The following is a 19,005-nucleotide window of genomic DNA, read 5'->3' on the forward strand; positions in this document are numbered from 1 at the left end:
TGTGTCCTAATTCTGCACTACATACTAACAGTAAACAGTGTGAACTACATATTAGACATAATGGTATACTGTTTTTCCCCAAGCCTAAAGGAACAAATCCAGATTGTGCCAGGGCTGAAATCTCATAACCCCACAATAAAACTGACATAAGTTAATTTGGCCCCTCACAGGCTGGGCTTCTGAATTTATAGGTAAAGCTACTGCCCAGGCAGTGCCGGCCATCTCTGACACAGTCGACATGATGTTTGATTATTTCTGCAACTTTGACTAGATTCTACATAAACATGCAAAACTTTTTTTTAATTTAATTTTATTTTTGTTAAATAGAGAATCAGGTCCTTTTTGGAAAGATTAAATCCAGACTAAAACTCATGGGCCGGTTTGCAGTAACAATATTTACATGTCCTGGTCTCTAAGAGAAGAACAAGAACACAACATCAAGAGCACCACTATCATCGTGTTATTATCTTAGAACAGAGTGGTCCACCACATTTCTTTAAGTGTTATCAACTGGACCACGTGAGTTGCATCTATGTGTTTTTATTCTGAAGAATTTAGTCTCTCAGTAAAAACGCTGGTAAGACAAAGCCATGTGTCACAGTAGGTACTCTGTAGTATGGCAGCTGAGAAAGGTCATACATACAAATATTTTTTTATCCCATTATCTCGAGATAACGACATATTATCAGGAGGAGAGGATGTTATGTTATCCTCAGATAACAGGAGAAAACTATTCATTGTTTGAACAGAGTTTTGTTATATCAGGATAATTATTCCATTAACTCGAGAAAACAAAATATCGTTTTCTCGAGATAATGTCTTGTTATTTCTAGATAACAAGCTTTGTTATCTCAAGATTTTTAAAAAATATTTAGGAGAATGCCCTTTCTCAGCTTCTACCTCAGGGTGGCATCAGGTGCCAGGTCCTCTTTCCAGTGTGCAGGATTACTGAGTAATGAGGGACTCTTCAGGTACCTCAGGGACCCTCCCCATGTCAGACACACACGGCTGTAGACAAAGGCAAACACAAAAATCTCCATGACACACAAATGAGACCAAAGTGATCTTTGTCATACAACCACAAGGCAGAATGTGCCAGATGTGTGAGTGGACAGCAGGACAAGAAGAAGAATTACTTCATGTGTAGGTGAAACTTTTTTTTTAAATTTAATGTCGCTGCATATATATCTGTTGGATCTATCTAATGTGCCAATGACATGTGCAGTTGACCCTTCAGATCTCTAGACCTGTGCTGAAAGAGTTAGTCAATTAAAGGAAATTAAAGCTACTACTGTGATAACAGAATTATTGTCTGAGTCTCTTTTCGAGCACTGTGGGACAAACCATTTGAAAAGGTAACAGAGTTTAATTCAAGATGTTCTAGGTGTCAGTTTATTTAAAAAGATCATTTCATTTGAAAAATCATTTGTAGTAGAATATACAGTTACAGTCTGTCTACACACCGTCTCACAGATACCCTCAAGTTTTATTCCAAACATCTGTCTGCTCCAGCTGTGCAGTGGCTTACACTTACACACAGAGCTGTTACTCAAGTCAAGTTTCCATGTATTTTCTTGACTTGCAGGTGTAACCACACTGAACGTGTACGAGGCTGAGAGAGCTGTCAAAACAACTTTGGTTTACACCTGCACTGTGGTTTCTTCTGGTCCTCTCTGAAGCTCTTACTGCCACCTCCTGCTTCTCCAGCTGCACATGTAGGCCCTTACATACACTGCCATTTTTTTCAACGCACTCGTGCCAGAAAGCATCGACTGTAAAGCCTCACGCTTCCTTCTTTAAAATCTGATTAAAAAAATTAACATCCTAATTTGGCCGAGCTCTCGCTGACATCATCATCAACACATATCACAACACGTCAGGCGTCATTCACGCAGAGGAAAACAAGTCCCAAGGTGCTGCTGAGACTTCACTTCAAATAGCTCCAGACTTTCACTTCCATCTCCACAAACAAACACATGCTGTAACAGAAGCCACATTAAGTCTCCTGACAACACAGACCTGCTGCGGGCTCCTGCTCAAGGGCAAAATATAAACAAACAAATGATTCCCTCTCCCTCAGTGTCACAAGTTTTATCTATTGTTGCACAGTAAAGATGAACGTGAAGTTCACAAGTGTAAGATAACAAATGCAGATGTATCATTGTGAGTCTGTTGTGTGTTTCTCACCTGATAGAAAAGTGTCATCTCAGGCCTAAAACCAGTCAAACATGGCAGCAGGTCATGAAGCGCCTTTCAGTGTTGATTTGTATTGAAACACCACCATCTAGTGGAGTCTAAAGGGTAACACACACACACACACACACACACACACACACACACACACACACACACACACACACACACACACACACACACACACACACGCACAGAGTCAGATCCTCACACATCAGTGCACCTCTACACACACACTTCATGGGTAAATGAAGCATGAAACACACAATGTCCAGGGATCAGAGGAATTTATTGTCATCATCAGTGTTTTCTTATCACAAAGCTTCAGCATTAACAACCATCATCTGATCAGCAGCACTTCACTAATGCTCAGGTTCACTAATACTGGCTCAGGTTCAGTGTGTGTACAGACGGTGTTCCACCTTAAACAACAACACCACAACAATACAACACTACAACAGCAGAAAAATCACATGGATTCTCTGTGACAATACAAAGAGAAGTGAAACACAAAGTGTCTAAGTGTTTCACTCCAGATCAAAACAAGCTGCAGTTAAATCTTAGTTTACAGTAGAAAGTTTTGGAAACACTGGCCATTCATTTAAAATACCATTAGCTGAGAAATACTACAACACAAAATACTGATTTTCTATTGCTCAAACTCTGAATCATCTGTTTTTATGAAGCGATTTCTGTCATACAATACATTTGTATTTAATGATTATATTTTGATTTGAAACTTTCGAGATTAAATCAAGAAATCATTTTATTGATTTAGCCAAGATTAATGGATAAACAGTGGAGTGTATTTATGATTATACCTTTAGATTAGATAGATTTCAGATTTGTCTCTGATGTCAAACAGGCTGTTTGATTATGGAGGTGGATTATCCAGCCTGACCCACAGTGTGACACAGCTGCAGGTTTCAGTTTCCACAGGTCTTCTCTACAGTCTGTCACTGTCAGACTTTAAGGATCAGGGGAAATCATGCTGGAGATAATTTCATGATCAGACCTGATCAATAGAGTCTTTCCTCACTTTATTCTATCCCACAGTCAATAAAAATAACCATGTGTTCTCTTTCTTTATGTATCCTCTCTGTAGACTCTAGTTTTACTCAATGATACAATCAGATCACCTTCAACTGGATTCATTTTTGATGTTATTTTGATTAGTTTGAAGTCGTATTAATATCCTCAGTTTCAGTGATTTTCTTCCATGAGTTATTTGTTGTGTATTTTCTGTCAGTGTGGATCATCGATGCTCTGTGTGAAGTGCTCCCCAGCATACAGGCCATAGTGCAGGGTGTCCTTCTGTGCTGCAGCCCAGGCCATTTGCAGGCTGGAGTAGCGAGCGGCCCAGTGGCCCTGGGGGTCCACTGTGATCACCCCACCCAGCCCAGCCACTCTGGACTTCATGTAGGCCAAGCCCAAGTCACTGGCTGCCTCTACTGACTGACCTGAGAGAGGAGAAGAGGGGAGAAGATGAAATGTTACTGGAGAAAACTGAGTCAGTCAGCCAACCATCAAATCCTGTTCATGAAGTGCTTCCTTCTTATTCTGACTCTTAGGCCCTGTTCAGACCTGGTATTAATATGCGTCTTCAGTGATCCAATCACAAGTGGTCAGAGGTCAGAGGACGTCAGTAGAGGTGGCGGTGCTTCAACATGTCCCAGGACGCATTTGCGTTCACACTGCTAAAAGAATGTGTCCACATGTGGCCCAGACCACCTCTGAATGTGGTCTGAGAGATCGGATCTCAAATAAGTCCTCAGCGGGTGCGTTCACACCTGAACTTAGAGCTGACCACTTGTGATCGGATCACTCAAGATGGACATTAATACCAGTTCTGAACAGGGCCTTAGTCTGCCCACTCTTAGTCTAACACACATCTGCATCATCTCTACATGTTTTATACATACACATTTACTTGTGTGTGTGTGTGTGTGTGTGTGTGTGTGTGTGTGTGTGTGTGCGTGTTTGTGTGTGTTACCTTGCTCCATGTGGAACAGGATGAGTCTTGCCAGAGTGACTTTCATGATGGCTTCTCCGTGGCCTGTCGTTGACACTGCTCCAATCTCGTTGTCGGCGTAACCCCCACTGCCTAACACACACAAAACATCACATCACCCAGGTACCTGTTTAATTCCATGAGTGAGAGTTATTGAAGAAATCCCAACTTCTGATATAAAGAAACATGGTGAGGGGAAAAACAAGTGAGCTAAGAGTTAGAGTTTGATGTTGGTCCTCGGGGGCAGCAGAATCAAAGCATTAGTGCAACACAGCATTACCCCTTTATGAAGTTAGTATTTTTGCAATCTGTTGCCTATTTACTCAACACACAACAATAGAATTCATTTGGACGTTTTCTGGCTATCTGATGAATGTTTTTAGCTTTGATTTGGTCTCCACCAACTCCTGAAGAACATATCTGGCTCTTCAGTTGGCAAGTAAACCGCTATTTTCACCAGCTAGTTGCTAAATTTGTCTGTCTGCTGTTTGGTGCTGGGCAGGTAGTGTCCAGTGGGTTTATCTGAGCTTTTTTTGCTGGAAACAGCTGGCTGCTGCGGCAGGAAATGAATTTGAGGAGTAAACAGTAAACCTGAAGACGATAGGAGACACTGAAATGCTCTGCAGAGCTGAGGGGAGCTGCAGGTAATAATCCTCTGGGTTTGTCTCTCCAAGTGTCAACTTTCATATTCCACATTTGACACATAGTTAATACAAAAATACTGATTAGTTAGAGCAGCTTTAAATTCTTACAACAGAATTTTGCTTATGAAATAAAACGTAAAATGTGGCAACAAAAACCACATTTTCAGCTGAATCATCTGAAACTCTCTTTGCACTTGTATGAGAATGCTGCCACCCATCCATTTCACTAGATGGAAGAGTAATGCTTCAGATAATATTTTCATGAGATAAACTGTAGTGGGCATTAACACAGTTAAGCAAACAGACACTTTGTTGGCCTGATCTCTTTTGTATTTTAATCACGTCAAATTATCCTAATTTTCAATACGTCTGCCTGTTTCCAGTGACACAATTATTATGGAGGAGAAGTCTGAATTTTAACAAGACTTTAAAGAAATGATGAAGCATAAAAAGATTAAGAATTCCAGATTCCAGTCTGTAAAAACAGCAAATGACTAGTAAACTGCTTTGTTTCCCTGCTCTGTGAGTTTGTGTCTTACATGAAAATGATGACTAATTCCACATTAAACTGAAGTTTCAACTTGTTGTACAGCTTTGCAAACCTTTTACCAGAGAGGCTGTGATCCCAGACTGTGATCCATGATGTCACGCATGAGGAGCGGTTTTGAAGCTTAAAGTTGCCATCTTGGCAGGGGCCTGACTCCGCCTAACTCCCAACTAAAAATGGGCGAAGAGGCGGAGCGTGTGTGTTTTTTTGTACCAGGCTGTAAACATGTTTATTTCTGCTGTAGAGATGAACATTTGAACATGAGGGTCTGCGGGGATTGACTCACTTTTGGAACCAGCCTTAAGTGGCCATTTGAGGAACTGCAGCTTTGGCACTTCAGTGTTGGCTTTGCTTTTCCAGCCCTGATTGGTGGCTGAAACCTTCCTCTGACTCATGACAGTCTAATCAGTCATTGACTGACAGTAACAGATTAGACAGGGCTGACATGGCCAAAGTCCACTCACTGCTGTTTACTGAACCTGAGTAGAAAACAACCATGAGATAATTTAGACCCTGTTACACCAATACATATCTAACCTCTCAAGTTAGGTATGTATATTCCTAAGCAACATTAGGGTATTAGTATAAACCAATGAGTGCTGAGGCTCTGACATCATGCTTTGACTTTTTTCTGCATAACAATTAAAAGTTGCACAGTGCACAGACAACACTCATAGTCAATTATTAACCAAGTTTGTTTACTGACTAACCACATGTCAAACTCCTCCTGGTCACAGGCCAACAGACTGGAGGAACAATGAGTCAATCTCAAAGGGACTTTCATCTTTCTTGTTAGACTAAAATGCCAGTCGCTCTTTCCCAAAACCTTTCATTAAAAGGCATAAAGTTCCAAACTACATGTGTGCAGACTGACCTATGCAGGGGGTGTCACCCACCCGTCCCTCCATCTTGTTCAGCATTCCACCGGTGGAGGTTGCACAGGCTATATTGCCCTCACTATCGACTGCAACAGCTCCAACTGTGCCCATCTTCCCACTACACAACAAAACATTAAGGAAGAGCAGAATAACGTTTGAATTAGAAGAACACTACATGTAAAACCTGTTAATACAGTGACCTGGTTACCACGTTACAGCGAGGTAAATCCAGGTTAAAGGAACACCAAAAACTCTTATAAGGTATCAGGGGTATCAGGTCCTCACTGCCTGGCGGCTTTAAAAGTAGCTCTGAAAAGTTTGTATCTTGCTCTTTTGCAGCTGTCGACAGCTGGGACTCACAGCAGTAACATAAATTCCAACGATGACCCAGAGTCACAGCAAGAAAACCTGTCAAAACATCCATAGATGCCTCTTAAAATACTCCGTGTGCTCGCTTCCAAAACCTCATCCAAGCTTCTTTTTTTTACCAGACAGCAATGGGAACTGCTCAGGGATTGGTCAGTTGATCTGATGAGACGGTAAAGGAAATGATTTCTGTTAAAGTAATTGCTGTCTCCTCAAAATGATGCTGCAGGGATCGAGGAGGTGCTCTTTGGTAAATGCATGTGTATCTGTGTCACCTCTCTCTCTTGCATCCCCACCGAGAGAAGCTAAGAGCCATGACTGAGGGAAGCAAGGAGCCACCTAAGCCAAATGGAAAGCGTCCATCCTTCCATTAGCTTTACCCACTTATCCTTTGAGGGATGCTAGGGGGCTGGAGCCGATCCCAGCTGATACTGGGCAAGAGGCGGGGTACACCCTGGACAGGCGGCCAGTCTTCTGAATTTCCCTAAGGGATTCATAAACTATTTCTGTCTATCTATCTATCTATCTATCTATCTATCTATCTATCTATCTATCTATCTATCTATCTATCTATCTATCACAGGGTTGATTCATGCTCACATTCACCTAACCTGCATGTTTAAACTTTGGAGTTTCCATAAAGGACCATATCAGCATTTGGAACATACTGAATATAAACTATGCATCAACACCACAGAAGTGGATAATGCAGAAGGGTTGGTTTGAGAAGTGTCTGTGGATGTCTTGATATGTTTTTTTTCTGTGTTTCAATCAATAAAGAACAAGAACGCTGGAATTCATATCTTAGTCTATTTCCTTTTTTAAAGGCCCCACATTGTATAAAGTGAGACTTCCTTGTCTTTTTTGATTAGAAAGCAGGCATAGAGCCGTCAGGACTTCTGTAACTTTGTGATGTCACAACCCCACTCTCAGCCATGCCCAAAGTCCCGTCCACCTGGACCCACCATCCAACCTTGCAGGATTTGGTTTCTTTGAGTGTTTACCTGAAATCTGCTCTATTTTTATTCAGTCACTCAGTCAATCTCACTGTTTTCCCCTGACCTGACTAGAGCTCCAGAGAAAATCCTGAGAGAGGAGATGTAAAACTACACTGAGACGGTTTTTGGTTCTTAAAACCACAAATACATTTTCTTATGGATATCAACACTTGAAATAAAACACAGGAAAAATGTCAAATATGGGACCTTTAAGGAATACATCATTACTGAAACATATGCTAATAAGCTTAAACTTATGCTCTGTCTCACATTTGGCACTCCACGGGGTTGGCATCGGGTGCCAAGTTCTTTTTCCAGCGCATACGGGAGTACTCAGTGATGAGGGACTCTTGAGGGACCCTAGGGACACCCATGGCTGAGGCGAACTGACTGGCACCCTCTGCTGTCAGACACGCATGACTGGTCTGAAATAGAGATCATAGTTCACATCTATGAAATCCATCTGCAAACTATTACAAAACCTTTTTGTACTTGAAAACCAGAGTGTATCTTGAGGTCACTGTGGAAACTATGGGTTCTCCTGTGTTTCTTCAAGGTGAATGATACATTAGTCACAGTCCTTATGTGCAAAGACTGTTGGTATTAGCACAGTTGTGATATACATCTGTATTTATCTATTTTGCTAAAATCCTTAAATGACTGTATCTTATGCATACACACCTTGTCCATAACCAGTCTTGCTAACTGAACAGGGTTGGCTATGTTGCGTATAGCAGACACTGCGCCACTTCCCAGTGTTTTCCCATCCATCACAATGGCGTCCATCTCCACCTCTCCTTTGACATTCAGCACTGACCCACACCCTGAAATATGATTTGAAAAACAATTTGATGAGTTCTTGCCTCTGGGAACAAAGAATCTTGTGTGCACAGAGGTGACATTTGGTCTATGAGTGGAGCTCCGTCTTTTTGGGGGTGATTCATACATTTCACAGAGATCTGTCCTTTGGCTTTAGATATCTATTGTACAGAATTGCAAACTTTGGCCTTATGGTGGAGCTGATTAGTTTACACTATCAGAAACCGCTATAACACTGATGTCTTATTTCCATATTTTAATGACACTAAACATTTTTGTTATGCCCCTTTTTGGAAACTGAAAACTGGGCTGGGTACCCACAGTTTAAAATGAATTCTTATGCATATGGACAGTACCTTTTGGAAGGAGTAGCAACGACGTTATGTTGTTCTAAATAATTATTTTATGCTATGGAAAAAACGTCTTTACCACAAATGTTCTTCCTGCTGTCCAGTAACGGATTTCACAATATGATTTTGATTTATCTGACACCCTGACATTTCCACACTGATCTTGTTAGCTTTGTTAGCATCAGTGCACTCTTGTTTTCACAAGTGGAACTGGCAATTATTGCAATTCAATGCAACAATTAACATTGTTAATTGTTAATTGAATTAATAAAAATTAACATTGTTAATTGTGACATTTAACCCGTGTTTGACAGGTCAAAGTGTCTGCAGTGGAAAAGGTCCGTTCAGCATTATTATTACTCCACATTTTTATGCATTATCATTTGCAGCCCAAGCAATGGAGCATGTATAAGAAAAGTGACATTATCCTGTGTGTGGTTAAACACATACACTAATGTGTGTTTTTTTTTTTTTTTTTACATTACCTGCATTGAAGGAGGGATTATTCTCCAGCTGCGACACAGCCTCTACCACTGCATCCATGCTGCTGCCCCCTCCCTGCAGGATGGCGTACCCTGCTCGGGCTGCTGAGCACACCCCTGAAGTGGACTTTTCTGATCGCTCCTTTGGGATATGACCCGCCCCTCCATGGACCACTAATACTGGCAACATGTCAATCACCTGAGAAGAAACTGAGGAGAGATACAATGTAAAACAAGATGTAAACTCAAGCTAAAAGGACATATCTAGCAGTTTAATTTTCTGCATTCCTGAAATATTTTGATCTAATTCTTTCAAATAAGTTCAAATAAAGTCCGGTAAATATTTTGGTGAAGAAAAGTTTAAAGAAAATGTTTGGTCTGTAAGATAAGGCTTCTTGTTTTTGCTGGCTTGAATTGATTGTGATAAAGAGCAGGTAATCAGAGCAGAGCAGAGCAGTTTTTTTTTTTTTTAAAATGTCATAATTTCTCTCGGACTTTTAACATATGAATCCTCTCAGCCTTCCAGGTCATCTGCTGTCTGTGTTTTCTGAGTTCAAACTAAACATGGAGAAGCAGCATGTAGTCCGAACTGGAACAAACTTGAAGGAGATACAATTTGACCACCTTTAAATCCAGGTTAAAAATCTTCTCAGCTGCCTCTGACTGAACACTAAGTACTGATCTTTACCCACCTTACACATGCAATACACCTTTACCCTTCCAGTATTTTTTAATTATCTGTTTTTATCTTCTTAATATCTTTTAAAAATGTTTCAAGCATTTTAAGTTGCATTACGTCATTTCCTTCTGAATGGTTTTGTGTATCATTTGATATATGAATTACCTTGAATTTGCTCTATAATCACATGCTTGCATTAGCCATTGAAGGATTCATGTCATTGTTTACACTGAGTGTAATTAATAATATTAATACCCAGCCCTTCACTGTGCTCTGTCTAATGTATGATATATATTTAAAAAATGGCCCCTGTAATGATTTTCTCTTGGCTTCAATAGTTTGAAGCCTAGTGGATAAAACCCTTGGTGCTGCGCTTGCCAACAGAGCCAGAAACCGCTCACTTGTGGAGGTCTCTGATATCAGAGTGAAGCTGACTGTCAGACAGCTTCATGGAGCAGGGTGCGGGATATATCTGCGTGCGTGTGTGTGCGTGTGTGTGCTGAGCCCACGGTGCAGCCGACACACAGACACTATCACGGACACAGCGGTGTCCTGCGTGAATCGCAGCTTCCACAGGTTAGTAGGCTAATTCTGCAGCTGTCTCTGGGTAAAAACGACCCAGGGCTACGTGTGAAACTCTACAATTCACTAAACCGTTGGCTCGTTAAAATTCCCGCTGCACCTTATTTACCCGAACACTGACCTATTTACAAGCAGCTTAACAGCACGCAAACATCGGAGGGTTTTTTTCCCTGTCAAGATATCGACAGCGTACAGACAGTGAAATTCAGCTGCTCATACAATCCGTGAGAGAAGGGAGAAAACAGGTGTTTCTGTCTTACCGAAATATCACCGAGGAGTCATACAGCTGAGAAAAGCAACAGCATTTCCGGAATGTGGCCCTTTCAAAATAAAATGATTCTTACTGTCACAGTAGATATGGTAGTGGTAATTGTAGGAAAGTATTATTAGTAGAAGCACAGTTCAGTTCTGTACTGGTTGAAATATAAGCTTTTTATGAAGTGAGAATTCCCACATTTTGTTTTTTAACCAATGCCCAGTAAAAAATAAGATGAGGCAAGCTGTGTGTGTGTGTGTGTGTGTGTGTGTGTGTGTGTGTGTGTGTGTGTGTTCCATACCTACTTGAAAAGTGGGATATCTGGAAGAAAGTTTCTTACAGAAATGGAATAATTGTAGTTGAAATAGGAATCTCCTTTAAGATGAGCCAGAGCTGTTGAACAAGCAGTATATTGTTACCAGTAATGTTTAGACATTTTTTTGTTTGTTTTTTTGCTGTTTTGGATGTGTTATGAGATGATGATGATGATGATGATGATGATGATGATGATGATGAAGCCATGTTTGTTTTTTTCCTTAATGCCTATTCTCATAACATGCTAGGCTACTGGCTCCAGACTTGCAGGTTGGCCTTCTGTTCACTGAGTGAACTGACCATCGTGTTGAGATGTAGGAGCTGAAATTCAGGTCTCACTATGAGTGTCATTTTGTCTGACCTGGACCTGGGACCTGGAGTTTGGGGACTTGTAGAACTGCAATAAAGGTCAAGATATACAAGATGTAGCATCTAACTTTATAGGGCCCCATTATCTATATGAAAACTTGTCAATTTCTAAATAAAGTCATAGCCAATAATAAAATATTTTAGCAGCTCAGAAATCAGGTTTTCCAAATCTTGGTTCATGGCTAAGAATAACTTTATTAAGTAAATCTGTTTCCAAATTCATAGAACCATGACTCAGTACATGATCTCGTCTTATACAGTACTGTATGTGTGGTATATACAGTCACTATACAGTCACAAGCTGCAAATGCCATCCATACATCTGTGTGCATGGCTGTGTGGTTAACATCTGGCTGTGTGTGTGTGTGCTGAGAGCTGGGAATTGTTGGAAGGATGGATAAGGAAGAAGGACTGAAGGAAGCGATGGAAGGAGAGAGAGAGAGAGGAAGGGTGGGAGGGAGGACAAAAAAAGGGGGATGAGCGTCATTCTAACACGCAATGATTGGAGGGAGGGAGGAGGGGCAGGAGGAGAGTATGCACACTCTTACTGTGAAGGGTTTCATACAATACTAGAAAATGGTTCTTTAGAATCACATTAATCATTTCCTATACTGCCTATATATGATATATTGCCATTTTATACTTTAGTGCACTGCATATTAACCAGTTATTAGTTTATTGCAAAATTGTACTATGTTCTATTCTCCCTAACACACTGACATAGGGCCTAATGGTTGGAGTATATGATAAAGACTCTAGACTATGTTTGTCTTTGCTTGGGTCAAAACGAACACTATGAAAAGGAAACAGCTTCATTTAATATCTTACAGTTCCATTAATTTACCCATAATTAATGATGTAATCGTAACTCACAAATAATGATGTAAAGATATTTCAATGAGAATGTAAGTGGATATTACAGGGTAAATCAACAGATTGTAATATAGACTTTTAAGGCATTTTAATTGATTATCTGTACGGTTTAAAGAGAGTTTAAGGGAGAAAATACAAGTCATCCTTTAATAAGTTTCATTAATGTGGAAATTCAGGGATTATTTTTGAGACATTTGGACCATTAAAACCCTTAATTCAGACAGAAAACCCCACAATATATTAAATTTGGATCTATCCAGCTTATCCATTCACTGTTGCATCTTAACTGAAAAAGTAAGGCACTTTAAATTAAGAGATAGATGTGATTTTATTTGGAGATTTAAAAATGGCAAAGAAATCCCTTGATTTGTAATTTTTCATGAAGTAAATTATGGGATCATTTTCAAGTTATCTGGTCAGTTTTAAGTGTTTTTTACCCTTTAAATACCCTTAATCCATCCATCCATTAAAACTCCTTAATATAATATATAATCTACTGATAAATCTATCTATTAATTTACCCCAAATTTGTGATGAGCTCTTTGAGTTGAGTTGTACCTTTGGAAAACGTGCAAATTAGGGGACATGCAATATTACCTTTATATCACAATCCATCAATTATCGATGAAATGAAGGGATAGATTTAAAAATCAATAAGTAAACAAGCCTTTTTGTTAGACAGCAAACAACATCCCTGAGTTGTGAGGCTACGATCCTACAAAACCCATAATGCACCCCTGAGGAACCCATTATTTCCTGTGTGTGCTATAGGCTGGCGTGAGCGCGCATCTTAACGGTGAGTGGAGCCCCCCATTCTCAAATGAGGGCTGCGCGCTCCCGCCGCAAGAGAAGTGAGCGCGCTTGAGGGGCTGCGGTCCCATTGACGGTTCCGTCTCCCTGACAGCAGCATCAGCATCAGCATCAGCATCAGCATCAGCGGCGGCGCTGGAAAACAAGAAGTCGCCGCCTCGCCCTGCAGCCACACGGAGCAGCCCACCGGACCGAGCGGAGACCTGAGCCGCCTCCAGGGACCTCCACTCTCTGCCTGGCCTGAGAAAGGAAGCGAGATCCCTCTCCCGTGTACCATCATCCCGACCGACCGCCGGTGATATGGGCTCCCCGTAAAACGGAGGTGGTGGAGGGGAGAGGTGGGCGGGCGGGCGGTGGGAGGGGGGTGGGGGGAGAAGACAGCGGAGCAGCAAGAGGGAGAAGCAGAGGCTGAAAACGGCAACCGGGACCACCATCACCGCTACTTCTACCACGGCTAGCACCGACACTGCTGCTGCCGCCGCCGCCGCCCTGGGTGCCCCCCGCCACCGCCATGGGAACTCCGCATCAGTCGCTCCAACCGCCGCTTTGTCCGTGGGCCATGTCGTGATCCGTGGGCTCCGCCAGCGGGTTTTCTATCCGTGATCCCGACCGAGGCAAGGAGGAGGAGGAGGAAGAGGAGGGAGGGAGGAGGGGAAAGTGGTGGTGGTGGTGGGGAAGATGTTCGCCTCGGTGGGCCCTCGGGGCGGCCCGCGCCCACCCGTCGCCCCGGCCATCCCGGAGCCGGACCTGAGCCATCTGACGGAGGAGGAGAGGAACATCATCATGGCTGTGCTGGCTCGGCAACGGGAGGAGGAGGCGAAGGAGGAGGCCATGTTAAAGTAAGAGAGAGAGAAGAGAAAGATAGTGTGTGTGTGTGTTTACGTGTGTGAGTGTGTGAGAGACTGGGCCTGGGCTATTTCCGTTCTGAAGACCATTCACCTCCTATGGATGAAATGTTTCAGCATCAGGACTTCTTCTCCACTCCACTGTATCTCACCATGTGTGTGTGTGTGTGTGTGTGTGTGTGTGTGTGTGTACATCTTGCAGTTCTCTCCACACTGAACTCACTCACTCACAAACCCATGAAGACTCCAGCTCTGTGCAGGAGAAAACATGCATGCGCCAGCTTAGACCATGTTCCCGTCCAGTTTGCTGATTCTTACTTGCCCTATGAGGGTCTCAGTGAGTGCCTGGTGGGTTAGGGTTAACTTTGCTCAGGAGGAAGGAAGAAGAGAATCGTGGGAGGATGAAGGTGTGTTCCCATACCCCATCACAATCCACTCAGATGAAAAATAAGAACTACTTTCTCATCTGCGCTTGTCTTCCTGATATCATCACAACCATTTGCACCAATGCCTGAGTCAAGTGGAGAGTATTTGGACTTCGTCTGAAATATTTCATTGATAGATGCAGCAGGAAACTGCAGAAGGCTCACTGAAGCCTGCCATTGAGAATAGTAAAAGTAAAACCCTCCCTGTTGGCTTTTATCTGTGCAGCATCCATCTCAACAGCTGCTGTTCTCAGCTCAGGGGTGCGGTTGAGCCTTTCCCAGCCTTATGCACTGTATGTAGGCCAGTGCTCTTGCAACAGACATCACACAGGCTGTTATAGAACCAGTGGGCCTATAACAGGGGAGGAAAAGGTGCATGTGTAATGTCATTTTGAATCAGGAGTGACTTACATTCACTGTGTGCATCCACCTCTGCCTCCTCCATACCACCACCATATACATGCATGGAGAAAAAAAAAAAAGTCTCCTCCAGATTCATTTGTCACTGCGATCGCTGCAGAAATCAACCCACATCCACCCCCTTTCCTCCAGGACCAGAAAAATGTATGAAGTGGAAACGATGCCTTTCTCTCGTTTTCTGCCTGGTCTGCATGGAGCTGTGTGCATACATTGGCAGCTTGAAAAGATAGAGCGACCCACCTAAGCAAGGCACTCCTCAAGCTTTACGTCCCTGTTCTATTTTAAGCTCTCTGCGCGGACTGATAGCCCAGCACTGGAATGGAAGATCGATTCATTGCATCTAAAGAAGGAAATGTCCAATATATAACTCCAGCTCTAAGTGGCTATGCATCATTTTCAGTAGGCTAATGTATCAGGAGCCGTGGATTCAGTCATGTCATACTGTAGCGGCTGCAAATAAGGCAGGCTGTCAGCACATACATGTCTTAACCTATATTAGCTTCAGCACCGTTTCCTCTCCACAGGAAAGCTGTGTGTGTGTGTGTGTATGTGTGTGTGTGTGTGTGTGTGTGTGTGTGTGTGTGTGTCTGTCTTTACGATTGGGTCTGCACAGAAAGTCAGCACAGGTTGACTAATACATGCATGGTGAGTGTACGAGCAGCAGGGTCGTGTGGGTTGTAATGCAGAGAGGTAGAGAATACACTCCTCCTATGAGCACTTTAAGATCCACTCACCATCAGTTTTCTTGCTATTCAAGTGTATATGAGCACAGTGTTATACACTGAGGGTATAACAGCAGCAATGATGCCATTTTAAATAAAGTGTGGATAAACAATGACGTCCTGTCAGTGATTATCAGCAGGTAAACTGTTCTATGAAAGACTGTGGTGAACCCCTGCTACAGTGCTGTGCACCATCTTTAAAAGCCTCAATCCCACTTACATATTATAAATAGAAAAGTAAAGTATAGGAACATATTACAGTGCAGCACGTCTCCCTCAGTCGCTACCAATACCCAAAGTATGTGCATTTTAGTGACACAATCAAACACATGTAAGCAATCACTCCATGTACATATTCATGAAAAGCATCGTAGAGGCCTAAAAGTAGCTCTACTCTCTGCAAGTAGCTGGATGATGTGTGTGCTCCAATGTTATCACTTATTTCAATTTCGCTCAGAGCTGGGATACGTGGCTGCCTTCACCTTGAAGAGAGAAACAGGAAACACATAGCACACGTATACATCCACTGCAAACATGTGTCGCAGGTGTGTGCTGCTTGTGCACATGCATGTGATTGTTTTCTTTCTGTGCTCATGTGCAAGATGTGTATACATGCAGTAGATTCTTTGCAAGTTGTTGTGAGAATTTAAGTGTTAATTTTAGCTGTGAAGCATTAGATCTGATTTCTAGAAAAAACAAGATATCAGTGTGTGGAGAAGCACCACAGTCTGATAGTTAGCAGAGAGCGGTGTAAGAGCGGCTTCTCTCAGATCGGGAAAACAGTCTGACCTTAAAGGACCATGAGGGCCATACTAAGGTTTTGCATGCTTTAGCCCATTAACTACAAGGGTAGCAATGCAAGTTTTTCACTCCTAATACTGTTTCCAGCACCTTGATGTACCAATCCGACAGCAGTGCTGTCTTTTCTCCTAAATGAGGCCAGCGAACTCTACAAATTGAATCAGGAGCCTGTTATGAATGAATGAATGAATGGAATTCTTTTTTTTAAGTTAATGAGCATTTGTTTAATGCAGTCTGTGTCTGGTACCAATTTGTTGGGTCGGATCAATTCATTCAAATCTACAACAAATCACTGAAGATCACAGCTCACCACAATGCTGCAGTGTTTTATGTATTTCAATACGTGTTTCCTACACTTCCTGACATCTGCTGGTTTGAGCGTAATTATTCACAGTGAAGTCTGCATGTACTTTTGTTTAAGTGACATCATCATTATGAGGTAAAACAGAGCAGACCTTTCAAATTGGTTTGCACTTTATCTGCATTCCCATGTAATAAAAGTGAAATACTGGAAAAAAAAAATGCTGTAATGATGTTCGCTTGAAGTTCAGGCAAGTTTGAAAAGTCTGCAAATTCATTTTCACACCACGTAGAAGTGAATGCAAACCAGTGGAGACCTAAAATGTTTGGAGAACATGAAAAAAATGAAAAGTATGCATCATTTTCAGTCAAGCTAAAGAAATATGCCTCAGTCCACATTCTAGAATCACATATAGAGTCGGTGCAACAGAGGATGGTTTGTATCTTTGAGGAACAAAGAGATATCTCCATTGTTAATGTGCCAGAAGTGTCTCATAAAGAGAGGGGTATCCACAGTATTGACGATAAAAAAGACGTGTTCTGTTTTAGACAGCGTGGGCGTTGGCGGGGATTTCTCTCTCCAGAGTTCCCTCTGTGATCAGACTGATCAGAGCCCGCTGTTCATGTTTATGGATGAGATGGTTTTGAATCACACTGCGAATGTGTCAGCGGACATATTGAAAGCATGCCATTGTTGCCTGAGGCCTGTCATCACTGCCTAAAGGTATCCTGGATGTCTGAATGCACAGTCTTTATCAGTTTAGTTTGTATGTCAAGCATTAGTTTTATTTTTTTTTCTTATTTCGGTTTGGTTGAGTGTAATGTCGTTTGAGATCAGGTGACACAAAATAGCTGCACTCACAATATAGCTGCACAATTCAAGTTTCAGTGGAATAACTGGAGCAGATAAAATGAGGTTAATATAATATTCAGATTTGACAGCCAGCAGATACTGACAAGAAATCCTAGCATAACAAAATTAACCCAGTGAAAAACACAGTGCTCATGTTTTCATTCACAGAAGAAGAGTTCAGGCAAGTCTTGTAAAAGTTACAGGGATGACATCAGACTTTTTATGACTCCATCACCCATTAAGCTGTATAAGACGACAGGTAAAGTCTGTCTTTATCTGACGCCTGTTAGCTGACCGTTCATCGTAAACAGGGAGTTTGAAAGTATATGAATGAACCGATTGCAAAGACACAAGAAAGTTATGTAAGATGTTGCACTAACAGTGGTCTTCTACCTTTCTGTGTTTCAGAGAAGAGAAGCCTATCCAAGCAAGAACGGTGAACCTGGTTGGCCAGAAGAAACCTCCGCAGCAAAACGACGTCCGGTGAGTGGCAACACTGGTCGATGGGGAATTTAAAACCGGCCTAAAATTAGTTTAAAGTTCGTTGCTAATATTTGCTTTTACGTCACTTCGCTATCACTTCACCTCAGCGGCCCATGACAACCTCTGAGAGCTGGCAGTCTGTTGTTTTTCCTCACATTCATGTTTTGCTGTGGAGTCTATTTTACACCTTGGATGAGTCAACAGCATAAAAGACAAACTCACATTCCAGTTACTATGTTTTGCAAGTGTGACTCAAGCCGTCATTATACAATTTGTATGATACTGTAAGTGGGATGGCATCAGATGAACGCCTTGTTTAGATCTATTTAGGAAGTTTGGTGTCAGTGAAAATATGTTTTAACAAGCCTCACTTGTCTTTACCTTCAGAGTGACTGTGTCTCCTGTTAAACACACACACAGCTCATTTTCTGTCTGTCATCTGTCAGTGTACAGTACTGGCTTCTGCTGTGAAGACGGACACGATCAGTCTGATAAGCCCAGTCCAGATCCTGTTGAGTCATTAGAGACGAGCTGATGTTGTGGTCCTCCTCCGTAGCGTTGGTTAGCTGGCTTAGGCTGGATTCAGACGACGTGTGTCTCACAGTTCGCTCTCCTGCCAAGCTGCTTGTCTGGAGGAATGACTTCCATCACGTGTGTGTGTGTGTGTGTGTGTGTGTGTGTGTGCGTGAAATGTTTCACTTCAACTTCTTGATTATATCTGGACTCTGATCTGATTCTGTGATTTATTATTAGAAATACAGACATAGGCCAACAAGTTAAATACGGGACCACTTTTATTTGCCCAGAAGATTCAGACTTGTGCTACAAGCTGTCAGTCATTTTCCGTCAACTGTGTCTATCTTGCTCTGAAAGGTCCAGATGATGTGATGCACACAGATGCTCATCAGCAAAATAGATGCTGCTGGAAACTCGAGTTCACTCTCGGGGCGAGGTGGCAAACTACTGTGGCCATGGAGCTAACCA

At 42.1% G+C, this 19,005-nt stretch overlaps 2 protein-coding genes across 12 annotated transcripts in view; one reads left to right on the plus strand and one right to left on the minus strand.

Moving 5' to 3' along the window:
* Nucleotides 1–2,463: 2,463 nt before the first annotated feature.
* Nucleotides 2,464–10,879, minus strand: asrgl1 (asparaginase and isoaspartyl peptidase 1). 2 transcript variants are annotated; one of them, XM_071481449.1, is made up of 7 exons: nucleotides 10,810–10,879; nucleotides 9,292–9,498; nucleotides 8,319–8,461; nucleotides 7,908–8,062; nucleotides 6,270–6,391; nucleotides 4,187–4,297; nucleotides 2,464–3,653 (listed from the first exon to the last, which is right to left on the minus strand). In XM_071481449.1, the coding sequence occupies exons 2-7, from the start codon at nucleotides 9,476–9,478 to the stop codon at nucleotides 3,439–3,441; spliced, it is 933 nt and encodes a 310-aa protein (XP_071337550.1). In that variant the 5' UTR covers nucleotides 9,479–9,498; nucleotides 10,810–10,879; the 3' UTR covers nucleotides 2,464–3,438. The 2 variants fall into 2 exon arrangements, with proteins under 2 accessions (XP_071337550.1, XP_071337552.1); XM_071481451.1 differs by lacking the exon at nucleotides 10,810–10,879 and adding an exon at nucleotides 10,671–10,803.
* Nucleotides 10,880–13,554: 2,675 nt separating this feature from the next.
* rims1a (regulating synaptic membrane exocytosis 1a) overlaps nucleotides 13,555–19,005 on the plus strand; it is a 111,075-nt gene continuing 105,624 nt past the window's right edge. For all 10 annotated transcript variants that reach the window (XM_071481452.1, XM_071481457.1, XM_071481459.1 and 7 more), the window contains exons 1-2: nucleotides 13,555–14,011; nucleotides 17,947–18,021. In XM_071481452.1, the coding sequence (XP_071337553.1) occupies nucleotides 13,851–14,011; nucleotides 17,947–18,021 (236 nt within the window). In that variant the 5' untranslated portion in view covers nucleotides 13,555–13,850. The remainder of the gene's footprint in view (nucleotides 14,012–17,946; nucleotides 18,022–19,005) is intronic.

The sequence above is a fragment of the Trachinotus anak genome, unplaced genomic scaffold, assembly GCF_046630095.1.
Source record: "Trachinotus anak isolate AG129_WGS33_773 ecotype Australia unplaced genomic scaffold, CSIRO_AGI_Tana_v1 ptg000007l, whole genome shotgun sequence".
Classification (NCBI taxonomy): domain Eukaryota; kingdom Metazoa; phylum Chordata; class Actinopteri; order Carangiformes; family Carangidae; genus Trachinotus; species Trachinotus anak.